This window comes from Hippoglossus stenolepis, chromosome 23 (genome assembly GCF_022539355.2).
Source record: "Hippoglossus stenolepis isolate QCI-W04-F060 chromosome 23, HSTE1.2, whole genome shotgun sequence".
NCBI classification, from domain to species: domain Eukaryota; kingdom Metazoa; phylum Chordata; class Actinopteri; order Pleuronectiformes; family Pleuronectidae; genus Hippoglossus; species Hippoglossus stenolepis.
In genome coordinates this window covers 13,263,799-13,291,471 of record NC_061505.1, presented here as the reverse complement: position 1 = coordinate 13,291,471, position 27,673 = coordinate 13,263,799, and the positions used below count along the sequence as shown (strand labels likewise).

Sequence of the window (27,673 nt, the reverse complement as noted above, 5' to 3'; positions counted from 1 at the left end):
ACTTGGTTCTGAGAATTCTTGCACAAAATCTCACCAGAAACAGATGTGGTATTATCATTATTATTACTATTGTCTGTTATTAGTAAATAAGTCGTGTTTCTACTTACTGCGAGATGAGATGGCACAGAGAGAGCCCAGCAGCAGACTGCTCAGAAGAAGCTTCATCTTTTCACTGATTCACCACTGATTACTGCCACTCATCTTTTTCTGGCTTCTCTAAGTCCCTCCCACTTCACCCACTCAGAAGACATAACATGAACTAACATCGTCAAGGCCCTCACAAAATAAGTAACACACCACACACACAGGAAACTATAAGTGCCACTCAGATAGTTTTTTCTCTGTTCTCATGACAGAGTTTCAAGTTTTATTTCCCTCTTACACAGAAACTGAAACACTGAATAGATCGTCGTCTGTCCCTCCTGATAGGCTGGGAACCAACCTGGTTTTGTTTGGGTTCATAGTTTCATAGGTTATCCTCCTGTTTTCATAGCCAAGTTACCCACAATCCACCACTGATCATTGTCAGATCCAGGAATTATTTTTCACTTTCTTTCACATTGTAAGATTGGGCAATTTTTCAACACTTTCCTTGATTTCTCTGAGAATAATTAATGGATTCTGGTGAAAAAATAAAATCAGGCATGTTTAGGGGACTAACATTTATGAGTGTGCGTAATTTGGTACGGAACCAAGTAAAAATCTGGATTTGGTTAGGGGGACTGTTGGGACTTGGCGGAAGTAATGATTCTAGTCATTTTGAGTTTTCCCTTTTAAAGAAATGCATTTAATTCGTTAATTTTTTGGAAGGGGGGGATAAGCTGCCAATAACCCAATGAAGTAAGACACTGGTAAGTCTTATTTGATAGACTGAGTTGAAAGCTGCATTAATCATTTACTGGCCACTAGTTGGGATGAACATCAAAATAACTAACCCTAACATTGTCTGTATCTTTTTTGGGTTCATTACTTTGCTTTGAACAACTTGTCTGTCTTCCTTTGTCACTTGCCCCTTTTTTCCTCACAATTCTAACAGCAATGTACAGTAATGCCCTCATAATGCACCAGGGGGTGTAGTAGCACAGTTTTTTCCACAGCCAGAGACACGTTGGTGTGGGCTGCTTTAATCATCTCGTTGTTTGGATGGCCTTCCTTGTTTTCCAGGGCTGAATAAAGGTTTGCTAGACTCCAGCACGACTGAGACGAGACCTTTGCACAGAGGAAAGTTGATGCAGGCTGAGTTCAGGTGTTGCGAATGATCATCACAGTTGTTCACTTCCATTTCTCTTCAGTGAGCCATAGCACAGCATAAATGTTACATCTGCTTCCCCCCTGTGCCCTTTTCAAAGTCAGAGAACAGCTGCTTTAAGTTGACTTTCACATGTTGGCTTTCCTCTGTGAGAATATATGTTTTCCACAGAGCATCTCGCATGTTGAAGCTTATTTCATTAAATTCTCCGAGACAACTCTTATTTCCAGGATGTGGGACTGGGATTCATAAATAACATTCACTCTTCACTGAGTGCGAATATATCTGGGTATTTGGTGGGTTAACACAGAACAATATAGGTCTAATACAAGCAATTTATCCATGATTTATTTGCAGCAAAGTGACATCTGGGGAAAAATATTAAATGATCCGACTCTGGTGGAACGCGTCAGTGTCGTCTTCATTCTGCCAGCTGGAAATACAGTATGAGAGAAGCATCCCCTTTAACTTTCTCACTCAGTATTTGTTTTGTGCTGTAGGTGAAGTTTTGGGCAACACTTCCTTCAGTTAATAAATAAAAGCTTTTGATTTGGGAACCAGACAATTTAGTATTTACTCTCCATCATGATATTTCAGTGTTGTGCCCTTCATGTGGTTATATTGAAAAGGAAAACAAGATGGAGCACAAAGGCGAGATGTTCTTCTTACAGGTTGAAAATCCCGCTGTGTCCCTTTGATTTAAGTTTTCATCAAGTAGCGTTGTCTCACCACACACAGACATTACAACACAAAGGAGTCAGTGGCTCTTTGAGTCACTGAGTTTGTGAAGCACTGACTTTGTTTAGGTGGATACCAATATTGCAATATTTACCCGATAAGGATAAAATTCTGAATAAGACACTGCCATGGCAACGGCATTTCCTGATTACTTTAACTTTCATAAGGTCATAAGCAATAATGGAATTAAGTGAAGTATTCCAATAATATGTAGACATGTATAATGTGCGACAGTTACCACCTGCTTGATGCCACAATCAGACTATGTAAACAGGAATCTTCTATTAGCAACTGGTGTTAGATTAAACACCATAATCCAAATAAGGTCTTATTCAGAATACGTTCAATAGTCGGAATATTAGTGTCCATGTAAACACAATCACTGACAGCACCTACAACCACTTGCTATGACCACTTGTTTCTGTTACCAATACCATAATCACAGCCATATAAATGCTCCTTAATAACAATCTCTACATCTTCTCGTCATCTCGCACAGTTTAACAGTAGCACAGGAGTTTTTTTTAAATAAAACTACATATTAGTTATGTACAAAAGCCAGAACAATTAAAAATGCATAAAGAAAAGAAAATGTCGAGGTGAAAAACGAGTGAAATGTGGAATCTCAAAATGGGTTTCTTAGTAAGTAGAGATTTTTAATTGCGAGAACTATTGGGTTTTTCTATAATATTGAAAAATACCTTGAGATAATGTGTGTTGGGACATGGCACAATACAAATAAGGTTTATTGGATTCACATGGCGGACAGTAGCGCACTCATGTGGTGAGATACATCATCACATGTGCACATCGCACAGTGATGCCTGACAGTTCAGTTCTCACATTCTACCAGCAGAGGGCGCAGGACACCCATATTCTGATCAGCTGATATAGATTCTATTGATCTGTGATCTGTGATCTTTGTGCTGAACTGAGTCCAGCATCACACAGATCGACCGACGGAACCGAGCCATCCCAGTACAAACACGAGCATATAATAATAATTCTGTTAAATTCGATAGATTGAGGACATCACAGCTGTCTCTGAATTTAATAATCCTGCAGTTTTGGATGATTAAAATACGAACATGAGATACAACAAGTTCCCTCAAATTCTCAGAGTGTGTTTTTTTTTGCCTCCACCTTTGAATTAGATCTTTTTTTATTTCAGGCTCGGTTCTTTCTATCGTCTTCCCTCTCACACACTGTGTTATCCACAGCAGCAGCAGAGTATCAGTGTATTTTCTTTATTAGTGACATCACTGCTGTCCCATAAAGTCGCTCTTCACCTCCACCTCACTAACAAACACCTCCATGTCAGTTTCAGAAAGTGTCGCTTCCTCTTCTCATCGCTTGATGCCGCGACTCCGTCACGACTCACGGTGGCAACCCATTGGTCAGCAGGATAATTTAATATTCATGACGTGCTTTGCATTGACCATTTATGGTTGAAAGTGGGCGTGTGGAGGGCGGATTTGGAGGCAGATCCACGTACGAACGTTTCCAGGTGGACTGTGATTTATAAAGCGAACATTGCGTTCAGGTGTGCGTGCGCACGGTTTTATAAATCGGAATTTCCTTTGGCGTACGTACACTTTTAGTATGAATCCTACACAATGTTTGATAAATGAGACCCCAGAGAATTTTGACGTGTGTTTTCTCTTGGCAACATCCACTGCCACGTCATTGTGTTGAGTATACACACATACTAAATAGCATGGGATGGTGAGCCTTCAGCAGGGGTGTGGGAGCAGGTGTTGCGGTAAACCAGGAAGAGGAAATGCAAAACAACTCACTGTGACACACACACTCTCCTGGCTGCACCCTACTTCCTTCCTGGAAACAACCTGTACCAGAAGTTAATGTTTTCTTCTTTCTCCACATCACAGACTTAGTAATAGTACAGCAAATCATTTTAGGATTTTAAGACTACATGAATTGTTCGTTGAAAGTTGACATAGAAAGGTCCTTCGACGTGATGGACCTACGCACCAGCTGGCCAAGGTAACCAGGGAGAGCAGCCAACTCCTATGAAACGCTTTGAAAAGTGCATTAGGTGGATTGAGCTATTTACAATATTAGCAAATTTGAAAATCGGCACAAAAGTCCAGCATTCATGTCCTCAGAGTGGGTCCTACTTCTTCTGTGTCAAGATACAGCATAGGAGAAATAGGAGATAGTGGCAGACCAGTGGCTAATGTGATGGAAATCTGTGTCAATATTCAAATAGCTGTCTTCTGTAAGATTTAATCAATGATATCAGGGGTCTCTATAGAAAAGACCACACAACTTAATGTGTGTTGGATTCCTGACATAAGTGAGCCGGTTAGGGAGGGGCTGTCAAGAATAAGTGCTAAAGTATTGTTCACTGGAACCTGTTCCTGTGCAAACTCAACGAATTCCTCAGTGCCTGGTGAGTTTTCACCAGGCTCCTCCTGGTACGGTCGTGTGTGTGATGCAGCTGATAAACGATTTAATTTACTACACATGGTTTGGGCCCAATACATCATGTAGAACAGCCATTCCCAAACTTAAAGGGGACATAGCATGCCCATTTTACCACAAGTTGATATGGTTCCTTGGGGTCTTAATGAAATGTCTGTAACATACTTTGGTCAAAATACCACAAGGATCATATAAAACAGCACCCTTTTTACCCTGTATAAAACAGCCCTCCACAGAGTGACCTGTTTTGAGTGCCTGTTCCTTTAAATGCTAATGAGCCAGCTCCCCTCCCCTCTCCCCATGATTTTAAACGATATAAATTATCAAATATGCATCCCATACTTTGTATTCCCTTGTTGTCCTGGAGTTTTAATTTTCCCAATCACATAATTAAATGTCCCCTCTGCCCATCCACTACAAGCACACAAGCAGACAGACAGAGAGAGAAAGAGAGGTGGGGGGCTATGAAGACCATCATTTACCCGAACCCCGACATTCAACGGGTACAACAACAAGCAAGCGGAGAAAGCAGAATCGCGGGCTGACCTTATATATACAGTCTATGGGGCTGACCAGCGGAGAAATGCTCGTCCCGTGTGAACAGCCAGGCGGCTGCGTGCTGAGAACGGCGCTGCGCTGCCTCGCAGGGCGCTTCGCGTCCGGTGTACCCGGCGTAACTACTGTAACCGGCGGAACTACTGTAGAACTACTGTAACCCGGCATACAGTAGAGCTGAACACTGCGGAAGTCTTCCACACAGCTGGCAGTGTGGAAGACCGCTGCGAGGCAGCGCAGCGCCGTTCTCAAGCGCGCAGCCGCCTGGCTGTTCACACGGGACAGCATTTCTCCGCGCTGGTCAGCCCCATAGACTGTATATATAAGGTCAGCCGCGATTCTGCTTTCTCCGCTTGTTGTTGTACCCGTTGAATGTCAGGGTTCGGGGTTACAGTAGCGCTGAACACTGCGGAAGTCCTCCACACTGCTGGCTGTGTGGCGCTGACACAAATTCCAGCTCACGCACGGGAGAGCGGGCGGTCGCTCCCGAGCAGCTGCTGCAGCCTCCCAGTCCCAACGATCCAGACAAATGCCACATGTGAGTGAATCGCGGGCTGACTAGCGGAGAAATGCTCGTCCCGTGTGAACAGCCCGGCTGCGTGCTTGGGAACGGCGCTGCGCTGCCTCGGTGTAAACCCGGAAGTAACGAGTGTGGGGGGCGGGGGGTGGGCCAAGACCATGTAGGGAGACTTCCAGTTCCTTGTTACGAAACAATACCCAGGAAGCGCAATCGAGTCGCTCCAACATGACGTTTCTGACTTAGAGGAACTATAACAAAACGCGCGAGTGTTTTTTCCCCAGAGTTTTTGGGTTGGTAGACATGCCAGATACCCACATTAACCTGTAGAAGCACTAACAAAGTGGAATTTGCATGCTATGTCCCCTTTAAGAATGCCGCGGGCCAATTTGAAAACTGAAAAATGTGTGCGGCCCACCCACACCTTTAATCACAACTATATGATCCACACACAGGACTAGAATCATACATATTATTAATTTGATAGCAAAAATAATTGTATATGAACGCAGGCATATGCAGTGCAAATCCAATAACATCCACATTTAAGCGTAACAATTTGCAAAGCAACCAATGTAAAAAAACATGAAGTGCAAATAGTGTATTGTTAAAAATATAATCTTACTGTTTGTATAACAGAGCACAACAAGAATATCCGGGAGAAGAAAAACACATTTGAGGCGCAACCAAATATACTTAAGGCTCTCTCAGCGTATTTTTAAAAGATGCTCGAGGCTTGGATAAATATTGTCCATGTTTAGTTTCTAAATGTCGGCGGCGCACTTTACATGGCCCCAGGGTCTTGTTAGCTCGCATCTCAGCGCACAGCACACACACACACAGGCTTGGGGGTTGTCCTCTGGGCCAGCGACAGGTCCTCACTTGAGTCCTCTTTTTAGTTTTGAATGGTTCAGTTTGACTTCCTGATTCCCCTTCGTCATCAGCCGCTTTCCTCTGCTCCATCTTGCTCGACCCAGCTCACAACAAAGTTCTCCCTCACCTGTGATTCACCCGCTAATGATGCGTTCAAGTGTTCATGTGACGGTCAGCAAAAACAACGACACCTGCTATATAGGTCAGATAAAATAAGAACAACATGGAATTTATATCTCATGTTTTTGTTTCATTACCTGTGATGATAATTTTTTTTTAAATCAATCATAAATGTTTGGTGGTAATCAACGCTTACTTACAAATCTGAAACTTTATCTATTTATTTTCTGATGACCTCTCACGGCCCACCTGCAGTGGCTTCACGGCCCACACTTTGGGAATGACTGATGTAGAAGAATAAGAACAACAAGAAAAAGGAGAAGACACTTTATCTAGAAAGCATTTGTCTTAACAAAGCCACAGAGTGATTAACATTAAGAAAAGAAGGAAATTAAAAAACAGCAACTGTAAGAAGAGAAATATAATCAGTCAATAACACAGGAGGATAAAACGAGGATAAAGTTACACAAAAATAAAGCACAAAGCTATGTATACGTACATATATACAAATATTTACAGACACATGTAAACATACATGTATACACGTATACATATACACATGTATATACTGTACATACATATATGTATTCACACATTTATATATCAGAATCAGAAATACTTTATTGATCCGAGGGGGAAGTTGTGCATGTTCCAATAACTCCATGCAAGATTAGAAATATAAGCTTATAAGATTTACAAAATATATAAAATAAAATATGAAATATATAAAATATGTGCGTTACAGACATTTACATATAGACACACAAATATACATATGCAGATGAATATACATACATATATATGTACGTACATACATTCACACTTGTATATATACATACAGACAAACATATACATAAAGACATGTGTATATAAACATACACACATATACATATACACGTATATACATACCTATAAATGTACTTACATACATTCACACATGTATATATATATATATATACATACAGTCTGTATGTATATATATATATATATATATATATACACATGTAGAGTACATAGAGTACATTTCAGCTTCTTGGATTTCTCTTTGGATCTCCCTCCTGATGTAAGTACCCAGTGCTGTGATCAGGTCATTTTGGCTTCTGTTTGACAGCAGTGACACCTGGGGCCTTTTCTTGGTGACTTTCACTCTTCCAATATTTTCTGTATGCATCTTCAGCACACTGTCATAGCGGGAAAATAGATTCACGAGTTCCAGAAAGTTACCACGGTTGTTACTTGAGTTACTCTCATTATCACCTCGGAATGCTAGTCCCTGCCTTGCGAGATACACTGTGAGATCTATTAACCTGGTCAGTATCTCTCTGTTTGTCTGCCTCTCTCGCTCTCTGGCTTCCACTCCCTTTACATCTGATACATCAAATGAAGTCTGGAGTGCCTTTTTTTTGTAATTGGTCCACCTCACCATGCTTGTCATGTGGACCTCTGTGACAGAGTGCTGCTTGATTTTTTCAAGAGCAGTATTCCACTTTCTGATCCCATTTCTCCACTCCTTTCTGCTTTTATATCTATCTTCAGGTAGAAAAAGCCGACAACTGAAACAATGCATTGAATCAGAACTTGGGGAATACTCCAGCCACACATTTCCAGAAAACCAATGCTTTTGGAATGACCGCCCTTCAGCATTTTTGGGAAAAAACATTTCTGGTTGACAGGGCCCTACACTGCAGCACATAGCAATGTAGCTCTCATTGCACCTGATGTGAAATGCTTCAATATGGGACGGATCTGTAGGATATGGCATGGTGGCTATTTTTGAAATTGCATCCTCACTTTCATCAACAGCTCTTTCCTCCACATGCCCTTGCTGTGATGTAAAGGGAGCTGCTGTCACTTCACCCTCTTCTTGACTCATCTCCTCAGGCAACACTGTTTCTGTTGCTGCCCCTGAACATAACTCAGTCCTACACTCTGTCTGTCGTTCCTCATCTGTGATGGGCTCCTCTGGACCAGGTAGGGTTACTGATTCGCCCTCATTTGTTTTACTAGTTGATGGCCTGATCCAAGATAAAAGAGAGCTGCTACCCTGAGCTGCTTGCTGCAGTTCCCTGTCCTTCTGCTTTTGGAGTCTCTCTTTTCTTGGCATTATGCTGCAAATTTTGTAAATGAGATAAATCAATGTTGTGCATAATAATCAAGAGTGACTTACATAATCTCTATAAAGCTGACAACACAGTACACACACATTTTTTTTTACTGTTTTCTGACGAGAGTTGAAGCATAAGCAGCATTACACTAATAATATACCACAATATACCTCACCAGACTGTCATGTAGCTCAACTTAAGACCTACCTTTCATTTCAATAATGAGCGCAAGAACTCAAATAAATGCCCCGTCAGATATCAAAACACATTTGGGGGGAATTGATGACAGAGAGTAATTTGTATTCTTAAATATTGATGAATGAAGAAAAAAATTAGGCTCCACCAGAAGGGGCACTTTTCTCATCCAGGGCAAAAGGGCAGGTGCTTGAGCGCCACTAGGGGTCTCTCTATGCACGTGCCTGCATACAGACATATACAAATAGACACACACATACTTATATACATTCACACATATACATGCATATATATGTACATATACATACATGTGTATACATATATAAATATATATACATACATGTGTATACATATATAAATATATATAGGTGAGGTTCTGTCTCTTGACAAGAGCTCTAGCTCCGAACACGTGAAGGTTTTCGCGGGTATAAACGTGTCACTACTCCGGAAGTGTATAGAGTTGGGGGGTGACGACACACGCAGACTAAACAGACGCAGCTCGCGGCCGTGGCCATTTCTATAGGTTCCCGCCACGTGTAGACGTGAACGAGGTTCCAGAGGAGGCGGTTTGTGTCGGTGTGGACGAGACTCGGTTTCCCGGCGGAAACACTATGAAGACACAGTGACAACAAGGTCAGCGTTCAACCCGAGGTGAGCCCCTCGCCACCATTTACAGGCTCCGCACCGGGCTCCGCATCACGTTAGCTCGGTACGTGCAGATATGGCCGCGGTGTCTCCGTCGGGGGGGACGTCAGTGTTTGTGGTCGTGTGTTGAGGAGGGGGCTGCTGCTGGCTTCGGGTCCGCTGGTTTCCCCCTCCTCTTCTCCGGCTCCTCTCACTGTTTTGTTATTTAATGCATCCGTTTGCCTCCAGTGAGTCGGTAGCTCATGTGAGGATGGAGCCGAGTGGACTTGGTTAGGAATTACCTGCTTCTCTATATTTACATGACGACTATGGTAATTTATTCTGTTATATATTTCAGTTAGCACCGACCTGTGTCCACATGTGACAGTGAAACACACCATTAACAAAGAATACGTTTGTTTACCTGCAGCACTCAGACAAAGGAGCTGATCAGTAACGGTTTACTGTATTTCTCTTTTCCTCGTGGTGATGAAGCTACACGGACGCTGCTGCTGTGTGAACACATGCTCACTGAGCTGGATCACTGTGAAGACTGGCAATCTAATGAGTCAGCAGTGAATCAGAAGCATTTACAGATAGCATAACAGGAAAGCCAAAAGCACCAGTAAGCAGAACCACTGAGTCAGTGTTTCCCTCAGGGTTTTCTTTTTAATGTGATCTCAGGGACGGGTCATTAACATTGTTATTTTGCGGGTGTCTGCCACTTCTACTCAGTGTTTTGTTTTCACAACCCCAATCTACAAATGTTGGCCTTCATGTCTGAAATTCAATTGTGCGAAGAGATGAACTCACCTGCGAGTGTCACAATCAGCAGCGTTTACTGTGGGTGTGTGAAGACATTGGATCATTTTGATCTGTTGCAGCCTTGTGCTAAATCACCTCATTTAACTCACTAAATGAAAACAGATTGGATGATTTTGTTTTTGTACATCTTTGCTGTGAGCACTCAGGAGCCACGTGTTTCTCTTGATCACGTCTGAAATGTTGCAACGTCTTGATAAACATACACAGGACAGAGGATGTTGTACATTAAGCAAAGAGGGATTTGTAAATATGGGCTACACAGTTAAAATTCGATATGGAATCTACCTGGAGCATGCTCGACACAATGCTCTCTCTGAGCTCTGTCGGTAACTCCTCCAACCTCATGGCGTGGTTGTTTACTTTGAGTTGCTCCACCTCACATGAGCAGGTGTGCGCCTTTTCTTGTGCCATGTCCAATTAATCGAATTTACCACAGGTGGACCCGACTCATGGCGTAGACACATCTTAAAGATGACTAATAGAAGTGGGAGGTACCTGAGTTACATTTCTTAAAATTCAGTTTTCACTTTTTCACTCTGCCAAGGCCCGACCACATTTAAATTCATTAGATCAGGATTTTATGTGGATCTGCAACAAATTACACACTCTCAATAGATATCAGTCATTATTTATGATTTACTCTGAGATATAATTAAACATTTTGAAAAACGTTGAAGTGAAAAACAACTCTTGGATCTGCCCCCTGATTCAGATCTGCACCAAAATTCTATGGGTTTTCCCCTGACCCATACCACATCCTCCCACTAAGTTTCACCGTAGAACTTTTTGCAAAAACCCCTGCTCACTAACAGACAGGCAGACAAAGAAAACCCAGATTGAAGCAAAACCTTCTTGGCGGAGATAAGAAGGTTGAAATAAAAGTTTAAACTAATAATTTAGTGGCACTTACCTATAGCACTTTGTAGTTTGGCTTTCTTGAAGAAATTGTACTTTCTTGATTCTTGTTGTTCTGGGTTTGTACCCTCATGGTTGAATGCACTTATTGTAAGTCGCTTTGGATAAAAGCGTCAGCTAAATGAAATGAAATCTGTTTTCTGTGGCCTGCGTGTTGTTCCTCTGCATGTCAGCAGAGGAAGGACAGTAAGAATACGTTCACCCAGCCCAGAGGGCCCGGATTTGATCTCCCTCCACCCATGTGACCCAGATCTGATTGTTTAATGACAGCTCAAATCACTTGGAATCAGATTTTTTTCAAATCAGATTTTTTTAAACGGTACCTAAGTCAGAACAGTGTGACTCATATCGGAATTCACTGCGACTTCGACGTCACTCTAGATCAAAATTCCTCATCAATTTTTGGAGGCAAAGGAGTGGGCGGGAGTCACTTGGCAACAACAAACATAGAAGACAGCTGCGACGGAGCTGCGACAACTGCAGTCAGTGGAAGGACAGTGAGGTTTTAACCTCATATGTACTTGGGTGACAAGTCTGTACAAGTTAAACTTGAGGGATCGTATAGTAACCGGTCTGTGTTTGAAAGCATATATCAGAGAAACTTTGAACAGTAAAAGCTCACATCTGTGGCTCCCATGTTTATTGCTGACTTCTCCTTGTTTACTTCCGTACACAGCGTGCTGCGTGTGACTTCTTGCTCGTCTGTCACATTGGAGTCTGATACTGGACACATTTTAAAAGATAATGTAAACAGCTACTTAAAAAAAAAAAAAAATTCAAATTGAGTACTAAGGCTAACCGTGTGAATATAGAGTATATTATCAGTGGAACTGCCCGGCCCAGCAAATAAAAAACATTTTGAAGACAGATTGATTTCTGTCTGTGGAGGAAAACATAGCTGCTTGTGTTAGTCAAATACTGTGAGTGCATGTGTATATCGAAAGATAAGATTTGCAAGATTGACATTAGTTGAACGTCAACGGACAAAGGAGGGTTTTTCTCCTAAGTGAATAGAAAGGCGAACACCAATAGTGTTTTTCTGTGCCTTGGACCAGAGCAAATAATTTTAGCCTTGTGTTTATGCAGCTGTTTTTCCTCTGCACACTCCCACTTAAATGCCTCAAGCTGAAAAGCCAGTGTCTGTCTCTCACACCTTCTGAATATACTGAAGAAAAGTCATTTTAATACAGGAGAGATTGTCCGTGCAGTAATGTTTGTGTGTTTTTAAAGAGCCGCTGCATTCTAAGGGACTGACATCTGAAGAATGATTTGTGTTTGCCTGTGAAGGCAACTATGCAGGTAGTGACCCACTTCGAGTGTTCATGCAGGACTTGCACATTTTTCTCACGTTTAACATGTGTACCTCAGTGATGTGGGAGGTGCCACTTCTCCTGTCTGTCGGGTACATTTAGTTGCTGACAGAGAGGGAGCGGTGGATTGACCCAGGAAATAAAGAAGGTGGAGAAAAGGGCTAGAATGCTAATTGTCCCCCTCCAAAAATGGGCTTTGTCTGTCCCCTGGTTGTTTGAGCTTCACTAGCGTCACTAATACGCTGGTCTCGCTTTCATTAGCTGCAGGGGGAAAGCTTTTTCAGCAAACTTCAAATCTCTAATTTGTGAATGTACGAGCAGGATTTGTGAGGTCACAACGAGTTTGGGAACCATTTTGGTGCAGTTTGTTTACTTATTTACTCACATGTCTCTCCAGGTCAGACACTGACAAAGCACCTTTTGAAGTAGAAAAGATATTGTACTTGAATTAGGTACTTAAAGTTGGAAATTTAAATTGATTAAACAAATGAATCCAAACAAATCTTCAGGTTATCTTTAAGATTTGTAACATTAATGCTCTTAAAAATTAAGTTTTTCAAGATTTCCTTCCCACCACTTTAGTTTCCATTAGACACCAAAGCTTTTAGAACTTGCTCCCTAACTGTTTGTTATGGTTATGGACTATGGTCGCTATTATTCATTGCCATTTGCTGTGAAACATAATAAAACTTAAATACATTAACTCATCCATGAACATGTTTTTTTCGCCTGAGTCGCATCAGGTAGTTTTTCATCTGCAAATGTAGTGAAGACAACAACTCCCATGATCCCACGCTGCCTCCCGACATCATAAACTATGTCTTTTGTTATTGTTTGGATGGAGAGACCCCTAGTGGCTGAAGTTACATGTTGTACCTTTAAGTATGGGATCTTTAAATCATCTGGTCCTGACTTCAGCCTTTTAAGTGGCTTATATCAGGCTTAGTGAGATTACATCAGCTGACATTCCTCTTGATAAGGGGGGCTGTGACTCTGTCTGTTTTCAGCCCCGACCTTAAGTGGACTCAGGATATGTTTTTTGTGTCAATTTGAGTGGGTCTTTGTTACAAACGCAGACATCCAAACCCTGCCGGTTGTTTGACTGGCTTTTGCCAAAGATCAGTAAGGATATTAATTATTTTTGTTTTACCTCCTGCTGATGTCCTTGCATTTGATTCAGCCAAACATTGTTGCCGTCTCTCAGCCATAGCAACTCCCTTCCTATTCCATTTTTGATCCTTCCATGACATGTTGGTAAAATAAACAGAACATATTGTTAGTCTTGTCCATGATTTACTAGAACATTGTAATTAGTTCTGCTCTGCTGCATTAAACAGGCTTTTTAGTTAGACTGCAGTGAACTTTGACTGAGCTTATATTCTTCAAGCTTTGAGAACATACCACTGTCTCAGTGAGATGCAGATGAGACCGTCTCACCAGGGAATAAACAGGCCTTTATTTTTAGCCTAGCTTGTAACTTAATGTAGTGAGTGACAGTGTTAATTTCGTTGACGAAAACTCTGACGAAAAATATTCGTTAACGACCTTTTTCACATGACTAAGACGTGACGAAAACGGATCTTTGAAAATAAAAACTATGACTAAATCTATTTTAACTTTCATTGACGAGACGAGAAGAAATGTTGGTGGTTGACTAACTCAGGGGTTCCCAAACTTTTCAGCCCGCGACCCCGAAAATAACGGTGCCAGAGACTGGCGACCCCCACCTACCCTGGATGTGGTATATAATGTTGCGCACAGCCACGCACACGCACTATTAGGCCGATGCAAACACGGGCATTAATACAACACAAAAGAACAACAGCCTTACAGCCATGATATTATTTTATAGCAATTTAAGAAATAGAATATAACCAGAATAGAGCAAAACAGCATTACATTTTCCGTCAAAACTGTATCTGATGAAAACAAGCAGCTGGGCAGAGTTTAATATATCTGTGGATTCATCTAACTCAGGGGTGTCCAAACTTTTTGCAAAGAGGGCCAGATTTGATAAAGTGAAGATGCCCGGGGGCCAATAGTTCCGTCTGATGTTTTTTATCCACAAAAGTTGCATGCAAATATACACTGCTATAGAACAATAAATAAATAAAAATTAATTGTCACAATTATTTTTATATTTCAAATGGTAATGTTATTCTGTATGCTATACAGACTCACTGTGCTGTACCTTGTGTACTGCAATGACGGGAAGGACACGACATGACAGGTACTGCAGACAATGGCTGCAGCTCGCTTTATTGCCCAAAACATTTATATCTGGAGAGTCAGATAACATTGAACTGTATGGAATACATTACATTTCCATGAGTTAGATAAAAATCTTTGCCTCATGGTCATTTTAAACAGGAGTTCAAAGCACTCAATTTCAGATTGATCAAGAAACCGATAACTTGCTGACACTAATGTGAAGGGTGATGTTGAGATCTGGATTTCACTAAAGAGGCCAGGTCTGGTTTGAGGGCAGTGGTTGAGATGCGTAAAATGTCACGTAAGTGGGAGTCACTCAGTCTTGACCTCAATCGGTTCTTGTTTAAGTTCATGACAGAGAATGTCTGCTCACACAAATATGTTGAGCCGAATAAGCTCAGCATTTTCTTAGCAAATGTTCGCATTTCTAGAAATCTGCCTTTATCCAGCTGCCCGTAGAAGTCAACAAGAGAAAGCTGCAGGTGTTTGGCGCGCCACTCATCGTCACACTGCAGTTCAATGAGCTCCAGCTGCAGCTGTGGAGGAGCATCATCAGGGTCCACGGAGAAGGGAGAAGAGAAAAGCAACATGTCCTTTTCAATAACTGCAAAATCCTGAAAGCGTTTGTTGAATTCCACAGAAAGAGATGCGATAGCTGTTGCATAACTCTTCATTTGCGCACCAATGTTGTCCTGTGGGAAACTTTCAATTACCTCTTTCAAAGCTGTGAAGTGCGTGGTGCAGGGCTCTGTTTGGGACAAGTGTCTTTGGAAAAGTTGCAGTTTTGTTCTAAAGGCCTTGACGTGAGCGTATAGCTGGCTCACCACTGCATCTCGTCCTTGAAGATTATCATTCAGCCCATTCAGATGCTTCGTTATGTCAACCAAAAAAGCCAAATCAGCCAGCCATACAGGATCGGACAATTCTTCCATCGGCTGCCCCTTTTCACCCCAAAAAATTCTAATTTCCTCTCTGAGAGAGACAAATCTCTGCATTGCGGACCCCCGACTTAGCCACCTCACATCGTTGTCATATATTACATCTCCATATTCAGCTCGGATGTCAAGCAAGAACTGCTGAAACTGTCGGTGGTGTAGAGCTTTAGCGCGAATAGAATTGATTGCCTTTACAACTGGTTTCATAACATGATCACATTTGAGATGTTTGGCACAGAGAGCCTGCTGGTGAATTATACAGTGGAGTTTTATAGCATTACCTCCTTCTTCGCTGACTTTATTGCGGATCAGCGTGGACAATCCACGTCGCTCACCAGCCATGGCAGGCACACCATCGGTAATGATCCCAGAAACTTTACTCCACGGTAGTTTCATATCATCAACAGCTGAACAAAGAGAAGCAAATAGATCCGTTCCTCTGGTTTGGTCTTTAAGGCTTTGGAGGTCAAGCAGCTCCTCTGTTACGTTCATGTTGTCGTCAACTCCTCTTAAAAAAATCAAGAGCTGTGTCAGAAGCATCGGTGCTTTCATCGCAGGCTAATGAGAAATAATCAAAAGTCACTCCCCTGTCCCTCAGTTGTCTCTGAATATCTGACGATATGTCCTCGACTCTCCGTGCCACAGTGTTACGTGCCAGGCAAACATTCATAAATTCTTGCTTCTTCTCGGGGCAAATGTTCTCCACCATTTTCATGACACAGTCCTTGATAAATGTACCTTCAGTAAAAGATTTGCCATGTTTAGCTATTAACATGGCCACTTCGTAGCTTGCTTTGGTGATATTTTCCTTTGACTCACAGGCCCGTGTGAAGAATCTCTGTTGTGATGCCAGAGCAGCTTGCAGGTGCTTCACTTTTTCAGCGCGGTCACTCCCTGTTAGCTTGTCATATTTTTTAGCATGTTTAGTCTGGTAGTGTCTCTTTACGTTGAAATCTTTAAACAAAGCAACCTTCTCTTCACAAATGAGACAAATACAATTGCCTCGATTTTCTGTGAAAAAGTACTGTAATTCCCATCTCTCTTGAAAGCGGCGGCCCTCAGTGTCAACTTTCCTCTTTTTCTGTGCAGTCGCCATGGTAGAAATGAGCGGAGAAGGGGGCGCGGCAAGGAAGCAGAGCCAGATAGCATTAAAGTGATGCTGCCACAATGTGGTGAAAAGAGGAATTACATTTTAAAAATGTATGATTTATTTATTCCGTTTGACAGTGCTAGCGGGCCACATTCCATTATATTTTTAGAATTTGCCGCGGGCCAATAAAAAATGGTTCCCGGGCCGCAGTTGGCCCGCGGGTCGGACTTTGGACACCCCTGATCTAACTGTAAAGCATATTTCCCTTTCTTAACTCTATCCACCAGCTGGCACTTTATATCCTGGGCCATGTCGGTGATGCGCCGGGCAATAGTCCCGTTAGACAGCGGCACTGATTCCAGATCACGGGCTACTTTATCTACAGCAGCGGGTTTAATTAACGTTTCGCCGATTGTGTGTGGCTTTTTTGCCTGTGCAATTAAATATGCCACATCATATGATGCCTTTTGAGCTTCGGCTGGGATTGTCTGTTTGTTTAGTAAGGACCTTCTTTTGGCCTTGCAACTCTCACTCGTTCTGCTAATGTGTTAGATAACTCATCCCTTCCTCCTACATACGTCACATCCTATAGACCTATGCTAGGAGGGATATCTAATGGACAACCTAAGTACTGCAAGCTAGACTATTATGCAGTTGTAGACACAACACAGGGGGTCCCTGGGCCTGAGAAGGGAAGAAAAGGAGTTTAATGTGGCTATTAAATGTGACTAAAACTAGACTAAAATGTAATTAGTTTTCGTCGACTAAAACTAAGAAGGATAAAAATGACTAAATGTGACTAAAACTAATATGCATTTTTGTCTTAAGACTAAATCAAAAATAGCTGCCAAAATTAACACTGGTGAGTGAATGGAAAACCTGTTTTTGTTTGTAGGAAGCGTCGACTGGCATGTTTAGGGAAGTATCCACAATAGAAATAGAAATGAAATAGAAATGAAATAGAAATGAAAGTGCGCTCAGTGTAAAAACTGAGCGTGTGTGTGCGCGCGCGCAGGGAGTGGATTCTCATGTTCTAGATTTGTCCAATCAGCTGTCCTCGGTCATGTGGCTAACCTTTCCTCTCTGCTGTTTCCCTCGCAGTTTCACCAGAACCTCCTACGTCAGTATGAAGGAAGGAACAGATGCTCCTCAGGATCGGTGAGTACTAGTTGAGTGATGAGTTTCAAACAAGAAACTCATCACTTCTCAATTTGTCTTTGTTGCTGATGATGTTGCTGGTGTAACAATTAAAACTAGAATTGCACTCAGTAGAGCACATACAGCTATGGTCTCATGATGTTTTTGTGACAGGTTTCTAGCCCTATTTGTAATATACAGCAGCTGAAAAAAGCCTACACCCTTTTAATAGTGGCTGCCTGTTCTTTAAGAATGATACTGTAATGCAGTGTCCAGCTGGCTGCTGTAAACCTTTCTTCAAATAACACTTCTTATTCACAGGGGTTGCTTGGTGGGAATCAGTTTCTTCATTTTGGGCCTGGGAACACTGTTACCATGGAACTTCTTCATGACTGCTTCAATGGTAAAAACATTATATTTCTCCTAAATTTCCTTCAGGATGAATTAAGTGTCTGTCTATTTATCTACTTCTGACACATTATGCATGAAATGTTTTAGACTCAGTCATAGATGATATCTTATCAGTTTTTCAATCACCTCTGCATAAAAAACCCTTTCTCCATAATGACTTTTCAGAAATTGTTGGTCCTGAGCTTCACTTAAACTTCTTAAAGAATCACATGCTGGATGGTTGAAAATGGTCTAAAAAACTACATCATGTGATGTAAGGGAACATAAAGGATTGGATTTGTCAGAGATGGTATTAAGTGATCATGCATGTTGTGCATTCTGGGTTTAGGGTGTTGTCATACCCTGCAGGGGACCCATAAATCCACCCAGCCCGTCATGTGGATGAAGGCAAGCGCAAACACAGATGTTCATGTGACGGAGCCAAGCCTCTCTTCACGACGATTATTTCAGTGTTGCCAGAACTACATGTATCTGGATCTATGCTCCAATCGGCCACCTGGATTTTAAGAAAAGACAGCTTTATTTTGTCCTAAAGCTACTGTAACAATTAGTATTAGTTTCCTGTCTGCTAATAAAGCATGGCAACTAATAGGTTGTATTATGATTATTATTTTTTGGTCTTTGACACTTTATGCTCACTCCTTGCACTCATTACCTATTTTGTGTATACTTAACAACAACATGAAACATATTTTACTGCTTGATTATATTAAAATGACTGATCTTCCATAGTTGGTTAATGTAGTATGCAGTCCCAATTTCATGTATCCTTATCCTTAAGTGGAAGTAGGATTTGGCAGTGGTGATCTAATATCTGTCCTGCTGTGTTTGTAGTATTTCCAAGGTCGTCTAAACACAACAGAATGGAGCAACGGCACAGTGGTGATCCAGAAAGAGTACTACTTCAACAACTGGATGACCCTGCTGTCCCAGCTGCCCCTGCTGCTGTTCACCCTGCTCAACTCCGTCCTCTACCAAAGGTCAGTGACTGGGTTCCAAGTAAAGATGATGTCATCACTGGGCATGGGCAGTGTTCAGAAGCTGTTCATAAGAAATTATGACTTTTGTTTATCTAGGAACAGAAAGATATTCAGTTGGAATAATGCATCTTGCTTCTAAACAATAAATTTAAGGTCTTAGCTTTCACCAAGTGTCTTTTACAAATATGTTACTCAGTGTTTCCCACTAATAATCTCGACTGGGGTGGCCCCTGATTTTCTAATTTGTGCTGCCACAGTTTATTAATGAAACAAAAAACATTTTTACACTCAAATCATAATTACATAAGAGAGTAGGTGTTTGCTCTGTCGCATTAAACACTGACTCAGGTGTAGTTTTCTTCCAGTTTGGTGTAAAATTCAACACGCTCTTGGTTAAACCACTAATGTGGATGTCGACTGTTCTTCTTTCAGGATATCGGAGGCGATGCGTATCGCAGGAAGCCTCGTTTTTATCCTGCTGCTCTTCATCCTCACAGCAGTGCTGGTCAAAGTGCCCATGGAGGCAGACCGCTTCTTCTCAGTAACCATGGCTACCATCTGGTTCATCAACTGTAAGTCAGTGTGAGTGAAAGCCTGTCGAGAGTGACGCACAGTTGAAAAATGTTGAGTGACAACACTTGTTCTCCCCAGCGTTCGGTGCCGTGCTGCAGGGCAGTCTGTTCGGCCTGGTGGGTCTGCTGCCTCAGAAGTACAGCACTGTCTTCATGAGCGGACAGGGCCTTGCCGGGACCTTCGCCGCCATCGCCATGCTGCTAGCCATAGCCAGTGAGCCACCCACACAAAATGCCACTTTGTGCTTAATCCCCAGTTGCCTAGAAACGCATGTCGAGCTAGTCAAATTACAACTCCAACCCCCAACTCAAAGACACTCAGAGGACTCTGTTCGTGTTGGTCCTTATGAGCAGTTTGATCGTTTTTATAAGCTTCTCCCTTCAACAGCTGGTGGCTAACACATGTCTTTGTGCTTTGTGACTCAGGTGATGCAGACTCTGAGTCAGCAGCGTTGGGGTACTTCTTTACACCATGCCTGGGAACAGTGATCACACTCTTAAGCTACCTGCTTCTACCTCGACTGGTCAGTCAGCTTCCATCTCTGCATGACTACATTACCCGAAATCCTTTCAACCGCAACTAAACTATTGTGAACCCACTCTTTGTTAGCTATTAACATAATAGTTAACGACAACTTAACACAGTCGCACTGAAGCAACTGTTGTCATGTTTTTAACATTGCAGTGTTGGAAATGAATCAGTAAATACAAAATACATAACCAAGCTTTTTAAGATAGTTTGCTTTAGATAGTTTGATACTGTGTAAATAGCTGTTTAAACCTCAGTAGCTTTAATGTTTTGTGATGGTTCCTGGAAGTGAAACAGAAGCCAAATGATGGCAGGACAAAGTGAATTTTAATTTCAATGGGAATTACCTTCTAAACCTGTGCTGTGTCTCAACAGGATAATTCACGTTTGTGTCTATGTATTCTGTTTTGTTTGTGTATTTTTCAGCTCAAAGGTCTAACTTGTGTTGTCTGTTGTTTCCATGCAGGAGTTTGCCCAGTATTATCTGAAGAAAAGCAGCAAGTATGAGGCAGGTGCCACAGATGAGCTACTGAAAGGTGAGATGGCCAAACTCACCCTACACACTCTTAAACAAACTCCCTCAGCTGACTCTCTGAATTATTTATTCTGTCTCAAAGCGACACTCATTTCACCTACTGACTTAATTTTGAAGTGTGAGCTCTTCAATATTAACATCATTAAAGGTTCAGCGTGTAGAATGACATCTAGTTGTGAAGTTTCATGTTGCAGCTGAATACCTCACCCTCCCCTTCCAAACATGAAAGAGAACCTGTGGCAGCCTTCAGTTGTCATAAAAACTCAAAAGGTGTTTAGATTGTCCAGTTTGTACGACTGTATGAAACATGGCTGCCTCCAAATAGAGGACCCACTCCCGATGTACATATAAAGTACTTATATATAAAGGGCCCATTTGAGGGTAAAGAAACAACAATTCGTACAATTTAGATGAAACACAGTAGTGAAAACATCACTGGGATTATTTTATATTAAATTTCATCATTCGTCATTTAAAGACATTTGTTTGACAGTGAGCGAGCGTGTGTTTACTTTTCCAGTTCACAGTTCAGTCCTTCAGTCTGCTTGAATCAAATCAATTCAGTGGAACATTATCTTATTAAGTCAGTTGACCCTCTGTTTATCCAATTAGAGTCCCAGCAGCGCTCGGACAAAGACAGAGCCTGTTACACTGACACACAGTCCCACACACACACTCCGCATAAGCGATGAATACTCAAAAACCCAAAGAGGTGCTCCGACTCGCATAATGCAGCCAACCAGATTCCATATTTTCCCCCAAGCTTACCTTGAACAGTAAAGGTTTTGTATGGATAAAAAGAACAATGGACTTATTTAGTCTCACAATGTGCGCACATAAGAACCACGCCTGCATATGGTGCATAGGCTTGTTTTGTCAACAGCAGTGATATATGTGATCCACAAAGTTTACAATTGCCACAGAAAATTGAGGGGGTTTACATGATCAGAGAAGTTGGAGGGTTCAAAGTGACCAATCGAAGGAAGGGAGCATCAGCCACTGTCACAAAATTTCATTTGAGCTAGCAACTGTCTGTCGGTGTTGAGAAGTAGCAAGCGTGAAACACAGCCATGCACACGGAGCATAAATGCTTAGTTGTGACTATGCCTTTCCGCTCGCAGATACTGCTCTGTGCGCATGCAGAGAAGAAATGCTCCCCTGTGTGTACGGTTTTGTACTTTAATTTTGAGATGGCATTAAGACGAATTTACATATTCAACTGCAGAGAGCAGCACAGTGGAGAACAGGAAGCTGAACGGCCATGCTAATGGCTCGGTGAGCAGCAGCGAACAAGCCGAGGCAAAGGTGGACCCCAGCCCGGAAGATAATAAGCAGGCCTTCCTGTCACTGGAGCTGGTGGAGAAGACACAAGCCAAAGCCTCCGTCATAGAGGTGTTCAAAAAGGTAAGTCTCATTGAAACTACGACAATCAATTGTTCTGTGTGTCAGATATGGTAGTGCATCATGAAGTAACTATGTGTGTGTTCACATGTTGTCGGAATAATCCGTGAAATGACTTCCTGACTAGAAAAATGTATGTAAACGCCATCTCAACTTTTAACAACTCAGAGTTGCTGACCTCATCACTTGATCACTTGATCTTCTTTACTATGTAAATCAATGAAAGAGGTGTCAAGTTGCTGTTAAAAGGCTCTGAACAAATGAATACAACATGTTTTGTTAACAATGTTTTTTCCACATTTCCATTTCAAAGCTTGGTTCAAAGTCGGAACTAAATTCACCACTCGGGGAAATTGGACCTTCTGAGGAGCACATAAATGCATATTTAGTCCTGTGTATAAGCTGTTTCTCTTTTCTTTGCTTTTCAGATCTGGGTGATGGCGTTCTGTGTGACGTTTGTGTTCACAGTCACTCTGTCTGTCTTCCCTGCTGTCACCGCAGATGTCAGAACATCATTCCCAGGAAAATGGGGTATGACTGAGCCTTTGTTTAACTCTGGTAGATTCCTGCTGCAAACAACATACACATACTGGACGTCTATATACACAAAAGATCAATCCATCAATCAAATTGAATATGTATTGCCCATATTCACAAATTATAATTTGCCCTATAGGCTTAACAATAAAGGTGCAACATCCTCTGTTCCTAACCCTTGACTAGCACCAGGAAAAACTACAACAAATCCGGTTTAACAAGAGAATGAAATGCCGAATCCTCAGGGAGAGACTCAAGTGAGGGATGAAAGTGCAACAGAGCACATCAACATGATAATAATACTCTCAACGTTCATGAGAAAAGACAGTGTCTAACATAAATGGAGCGATGTACAGTAACAATCACTTGGAAAATCTCTATACTCTTTTAAGTTGTGGCCTGATGTCAATTCCTCCTTTGTTCTTTCACCAGAGCGCTACTTTATGTCAGTGTGCTGCTTCTTAATGTTCAACATCAACGACTGGCTCGGCCGCACCATCACCACCATCATACGCTGGGTGAGTATCTATGTATTTGGGTGAGATTTAATCAATTACATGACTAATTTCAGTTTTATAATAATCAGACTTCTCTTTGTAGCATACGTTTGTCCAGACGACTGCTATTTTCTAGCTTTATTTGCTGCTTTGATGCTTTGTCAAAAGCTAACCAACTAAACTTCACATGTCCAGCACAGACAACTCTTGTATAAAGATACAGTATTTTAAAAAAAAAATCAAAGGTTGAATCATTTTTTGAAGACAGACATAATATAATTTAATAGATAATCCAGGAAATTGAATACCTGACAAATCAAAGTACTCAGACTGTGATGTGAAGACTCAGTTGTGCAGCCAAGCTTGTGACTCTGATCGTAGAGACGACTAAATGCAACATGTTGGTGCACAACACGTATAATGTTTGCCATGTTCACTATCTTACTTATTCAAACATATGCAAACTTATACTAGGCAAGGACAAAGTTCAGCTGGTTTCAATTTTCTGCTCCTTTATAATTCTACGTCATAACAGTCCTGAAAGACTGTACTTTTCATTCCACTACAATAATCTGACTGCTAGTTGTACTTAACATATCAAAATAAACTATTGTCTTAAACTATTGTTAAATTCCACATACAATTACAAAAATAATAATGTCATTAGCTCCATCTCAACCAGCTGCAACATTAACATACATATAACATGTTAAAGCATGAGTAATAATATGAATTCACGGCAACTATATAATACTATAACAACCTGAAAATGGCCACTCTACAAAGCTATTACTTGAAAAAAATATATATTTTTACAGACTTACCTGTGATGTTGTCTTTTTATATTTATATGTTTATCACTTTTAATCTTTTTATTGGTATTTATTTCCTTTAACGCAATGTTGTCTCTTTCCTTTTATGGTCCGATTCTTTTTTTGTATCTACTGCCTTTGTGTGATACTGTTATTTGTTTTTATTAGTGTGAATGACTTTTTGCGATTGCCCCTCTTTCTGCTGTCTGTCAAAGCACTGTAAACTATAAACCCTGTTCTTAAGGTGCCACATAAGTAAAGTTATTATTTTAGAAAATGTTTACATGTGCTTTTGTTTTTTTATAGTTGGGAATTAATTCCTCCGACAGATATTAAAGGGAAGACGACGTTGCTTCAAAACAGCAGATCTCTGATGGCTGATACATTTGTATTGTCTCACAGTACATACAGCTGTCAACCTCTATTGTATCCAGTTCTGTGTTTACAGAGCATTCAGGTGAGAGCAGTGATTAGAAACTGTTGCAGTGAGTGATGGAGAGAACATGACGCGCTGCCTCTTTGTCCTTGACTGGAAATGACCTCAGTCGTCCTCCAGTGGAACAATAATACAACATATTAAACAGGATCTCTCGCTCTCTCTTGTCGTTGTCACTTTGCCAGAAAGTGGCAGCACGTTTTAGTTGTTTTTATGTTGTTGTGTCAGACGGTCCCATCTCAGCTCCCACGGCGACACGTCGAAATCCCTCCTGTTGCCCACATCTACACTACCACTGATTCCTTTGTGATTTTTTTTTTTTTTCTTTCTGTCTGGTTCCTGTCCATCCTCCTTATACAAACCCATCTTTCCTGTCATCCCCTCTACAGCCTCGTAAAGAGTCTCCTCTGTTCCCGGTGCTGGTCATCTCCAGGGTGGTGTTCATCCCTCTGCTGATGCTCTGCAACGTCCAGACTCGCTCCTTCCTTCCCGTCTACTTCGCCCATGACGCTGCTTTCGTTGTCATCATGGCGCTCTTCTCTCTGTCCAGTGGCTACTTCGTCTGCCTTTCCATGTCCTACGCACCACAGTGAGTACACACCCACTGATGCTGAATAAAGTAAAAATAATTAATGGTGTAGATCTCACTCCACAATGCAAACAACATCCCACCTGTTACTGCAGTTCTGGGCATTTGATCGATTATGAGCTGACCGTAGGTACACGTTCAGGGGTGTGGACGGTTCGAACTCGTTGTGTTAGGCTCTAAGATAAAAGCTACTAAACCTTCTTTAATAGAAAGAAATGACCAACATTACAACAAGCTTTTGATTGTTTTAAATATGAATCTGCATCTAAAATACACACTAACATTAAAAAAGTTAACTAGTTATAATGTAATTTATCACTTTTGACTCAGTCAAGCCATGAAGCTGTGGAAAGTAATAAAACACAAGTTTTAAATCATATTACTGGTTCACGATGAACTCTTTTAAAACAGCCCACGTATTGAAACTGATCATCCACAGAAACAAAAACACTTACCAGTTCAAATATCGTGTAAAGCTATAAAGTCTACACCAATCTAGAATAGGTTTAAGGGTTGTAGCCAAGGAAATAGCACCGTGTGGTATTCATACACATTAAGCTGAAATTATGATTGAATAAAATACACAAACCTTGATAACAAATACCTCATGCTTTGCAATAAGCCACCCTGTTAACCTCTGGTGGCAAGAGCCAATCATTTTGGGCTTTTGGTGTAGACAGTGGATATCCAGGCCAAGACTCAGTATACTGTTCTCTTTACTTTGTTTACAATCCATCTAGTCTCCTTTATGACACGAGTCGAAACTCCTAAACCTTGTCAGTCGTCTACGCTTTCTTGCTAAATCACTCGTACCTGATATTATTAAAACCTTTAAGAATTATAAGCTTAAATATGTATATATCTTATAATTAATTAACATGCTGTGCAGCAGCCAAGTCTCTGAGGGTCCTTGAACGCACCAACAAGGTGTGTTGGTGTGGAATCACCCCTCGATCACCATGACAATATCACATCACTGTGACTAATCAAACTGAAGGTGGCTAAATGCTCACTGTGTCGACTCGGCAGTCTTCTGAAAATGATCATGCGACTTATTAATTGGTTAAGTGTGGTCAGTAAGTGAACGTTCTCTCTCTCTCCCTCCTCCCTCTCCCTCCCTCCCCTCTCCCTCTCCCTCCCCTCCCTCCCCAGGTTAGTGGAGCTGAAGGACGCGGAGACTGCAGGAGCCCTGATGACCTTCTTTCTGGCCCTGGGTCTGTCTTTAGGAGCGGGCTTGTCCTTCCCCCTGAGAGCGCTGGTGTAAACACACACCGGAGAAAATTTGATAAATGGTTTCTCAGTCTGACCCTCCTGGACCATTACGTTTTTTCCATCTGTCAGCTCGTGACAACCGAGGGCCCCACTTTAAAAATAAAACACGCACGCACTCAGTTCATGAAGTGGTTTTGGTCATAAATGGCAAGATTCCCTTCAGATGTAGGAATAAGGGAAATGTTGCATATTCCTGATAACTGCTTATTATGTTGCCTATAGAAAACGGTTAGAAAAGAGTTCCTCTTTGTTAATTTCTCATAGGATTGTTTTTATTGTGTTACTGCGTTATTTGGTTTACAGTTTGTGTGTGTAGATTGACCTCTTGATTGGTTTAGGGCATTTAACACTGCTGATGTGTAGATAAAGGGAATCCTTAGAGATACAGATTTAAATGAATTTCCATGTGCTGCACTCAAGAAGATTTATGTATCATCTTTGTTCTTGTTGCCACAGTTGATCTTTGTTTACACCCCGTTTGTTTGGCTTTTGATACGAGATAGCTTCTTGTTATTTGACTGATGGCTTGAATAATTACGAGTCTATCTACCTTGTGTTTAAAACATTAGCTATTTTTGATGATGGGAACTTTCTAGGATTATTTTGTTTTGTTTTTATAATGAACTAGCACTATGCTGAAGATGTAGAACAAACTGTTTGTTTAAATGTCATGTAATTTACCATGGACATGGATGGATACGTGAAAGTGCAAAAGGGAGACAGGCTCAGGGACCCAAAGGATCAGGAGGCCCCTGGGCTTTAAACATGTTTGTTCCCAGGGGCCCCAGAATCCATCTATGCTCATGGGGCCCTGTGGCAGTGCCAGTTTTTCTTCTCCTCCACAAACCTGTCCCTCTCAGCATTTAGGTTACTGCTGCCATCTACTGGACAGAGGACTTTAAAGAATTCCCCCTTTCTTTTTGATTTGAACCTAAAAACCTCTGAATAAAACCTGTGACATCACAGGTTACGACTGACTGACAGGAAACAGCAGCAGCAGCAGGTGGTGGTTGGTTGTATTTCCAGGTTTCAGGTGAACAGGTTGTGTGAGCGGAGCAGCATTCTTCTGCTGACAGAGTAAAACATCAGGTCGTGGCTCCAACATGTAGTTTTATTTTAAAGTGAGTTTTTCAAACTGATGCTCGTCCTGAGGACACCGGGCAGCTAAACGCTTTTGTTATTAGTAAGAACACAAACAATTAAATAATTTGTGAATATTGGAGTCATTGTGGAAAATGACAAACAAATGTAGAATTTT

At 41.4% G+C, this 27,673-nt stretch overlaps 1 protein-coding gene across 3 annotated transcripts; it reads left to right on the top strand.

Annotated features, from left to right (window-relative positions):
- The first annotated feature begins 9,244 nt into the window (after window positions 1-9,244).
- On the top strand, window positions 9,245-27,371 carry LOC118102788 (equilibrative nucleoside transporter 2). 3 transcript variants are annotated; one of them, XM_035149284.2, is made up of 13 exons: window positions 9,245-9,430; window positions 17,809-17,865; window positions 18,166-18,247; window positions 19,090-19,235; window positions 19,668-19,807; window positions 19,887-20,021; window positions 20,234-20,331; window positions 20,803-20,872; window positions 22,097-22,275; window positions 22,701-22,803; window positions 23,242-23,327; window positions 24,944-25,143; window positions 26,296-27,371. In XM_035149284.2, exons 2-13 carry the CDS (start codon window positions 17,834-17,836, stop codon window positions 26,405-26,407), a joined length of 1,383 nt encoding a protein of 460 aa, XP_035005175.1. In that variant the 5' UTR covers window positions 9,245-9,430; window positions 17,809-17,833; the 3' UTR covers window positions 26,408-27,371. The 3 variants fall into 3 exon arrangements, with proteins under 3 accessions (XP_035005175.1, XP_035005173.1, XP_035005174.1); XM_035149282.2 differs by having other exon boundaries at window positions 9,245-9,448; XM_035149283.2 differs by having other exon boundaries at window positions 9,245-9,506.
- Window positions 27,372-27,673: the final 302 nt, after the last annotated feature.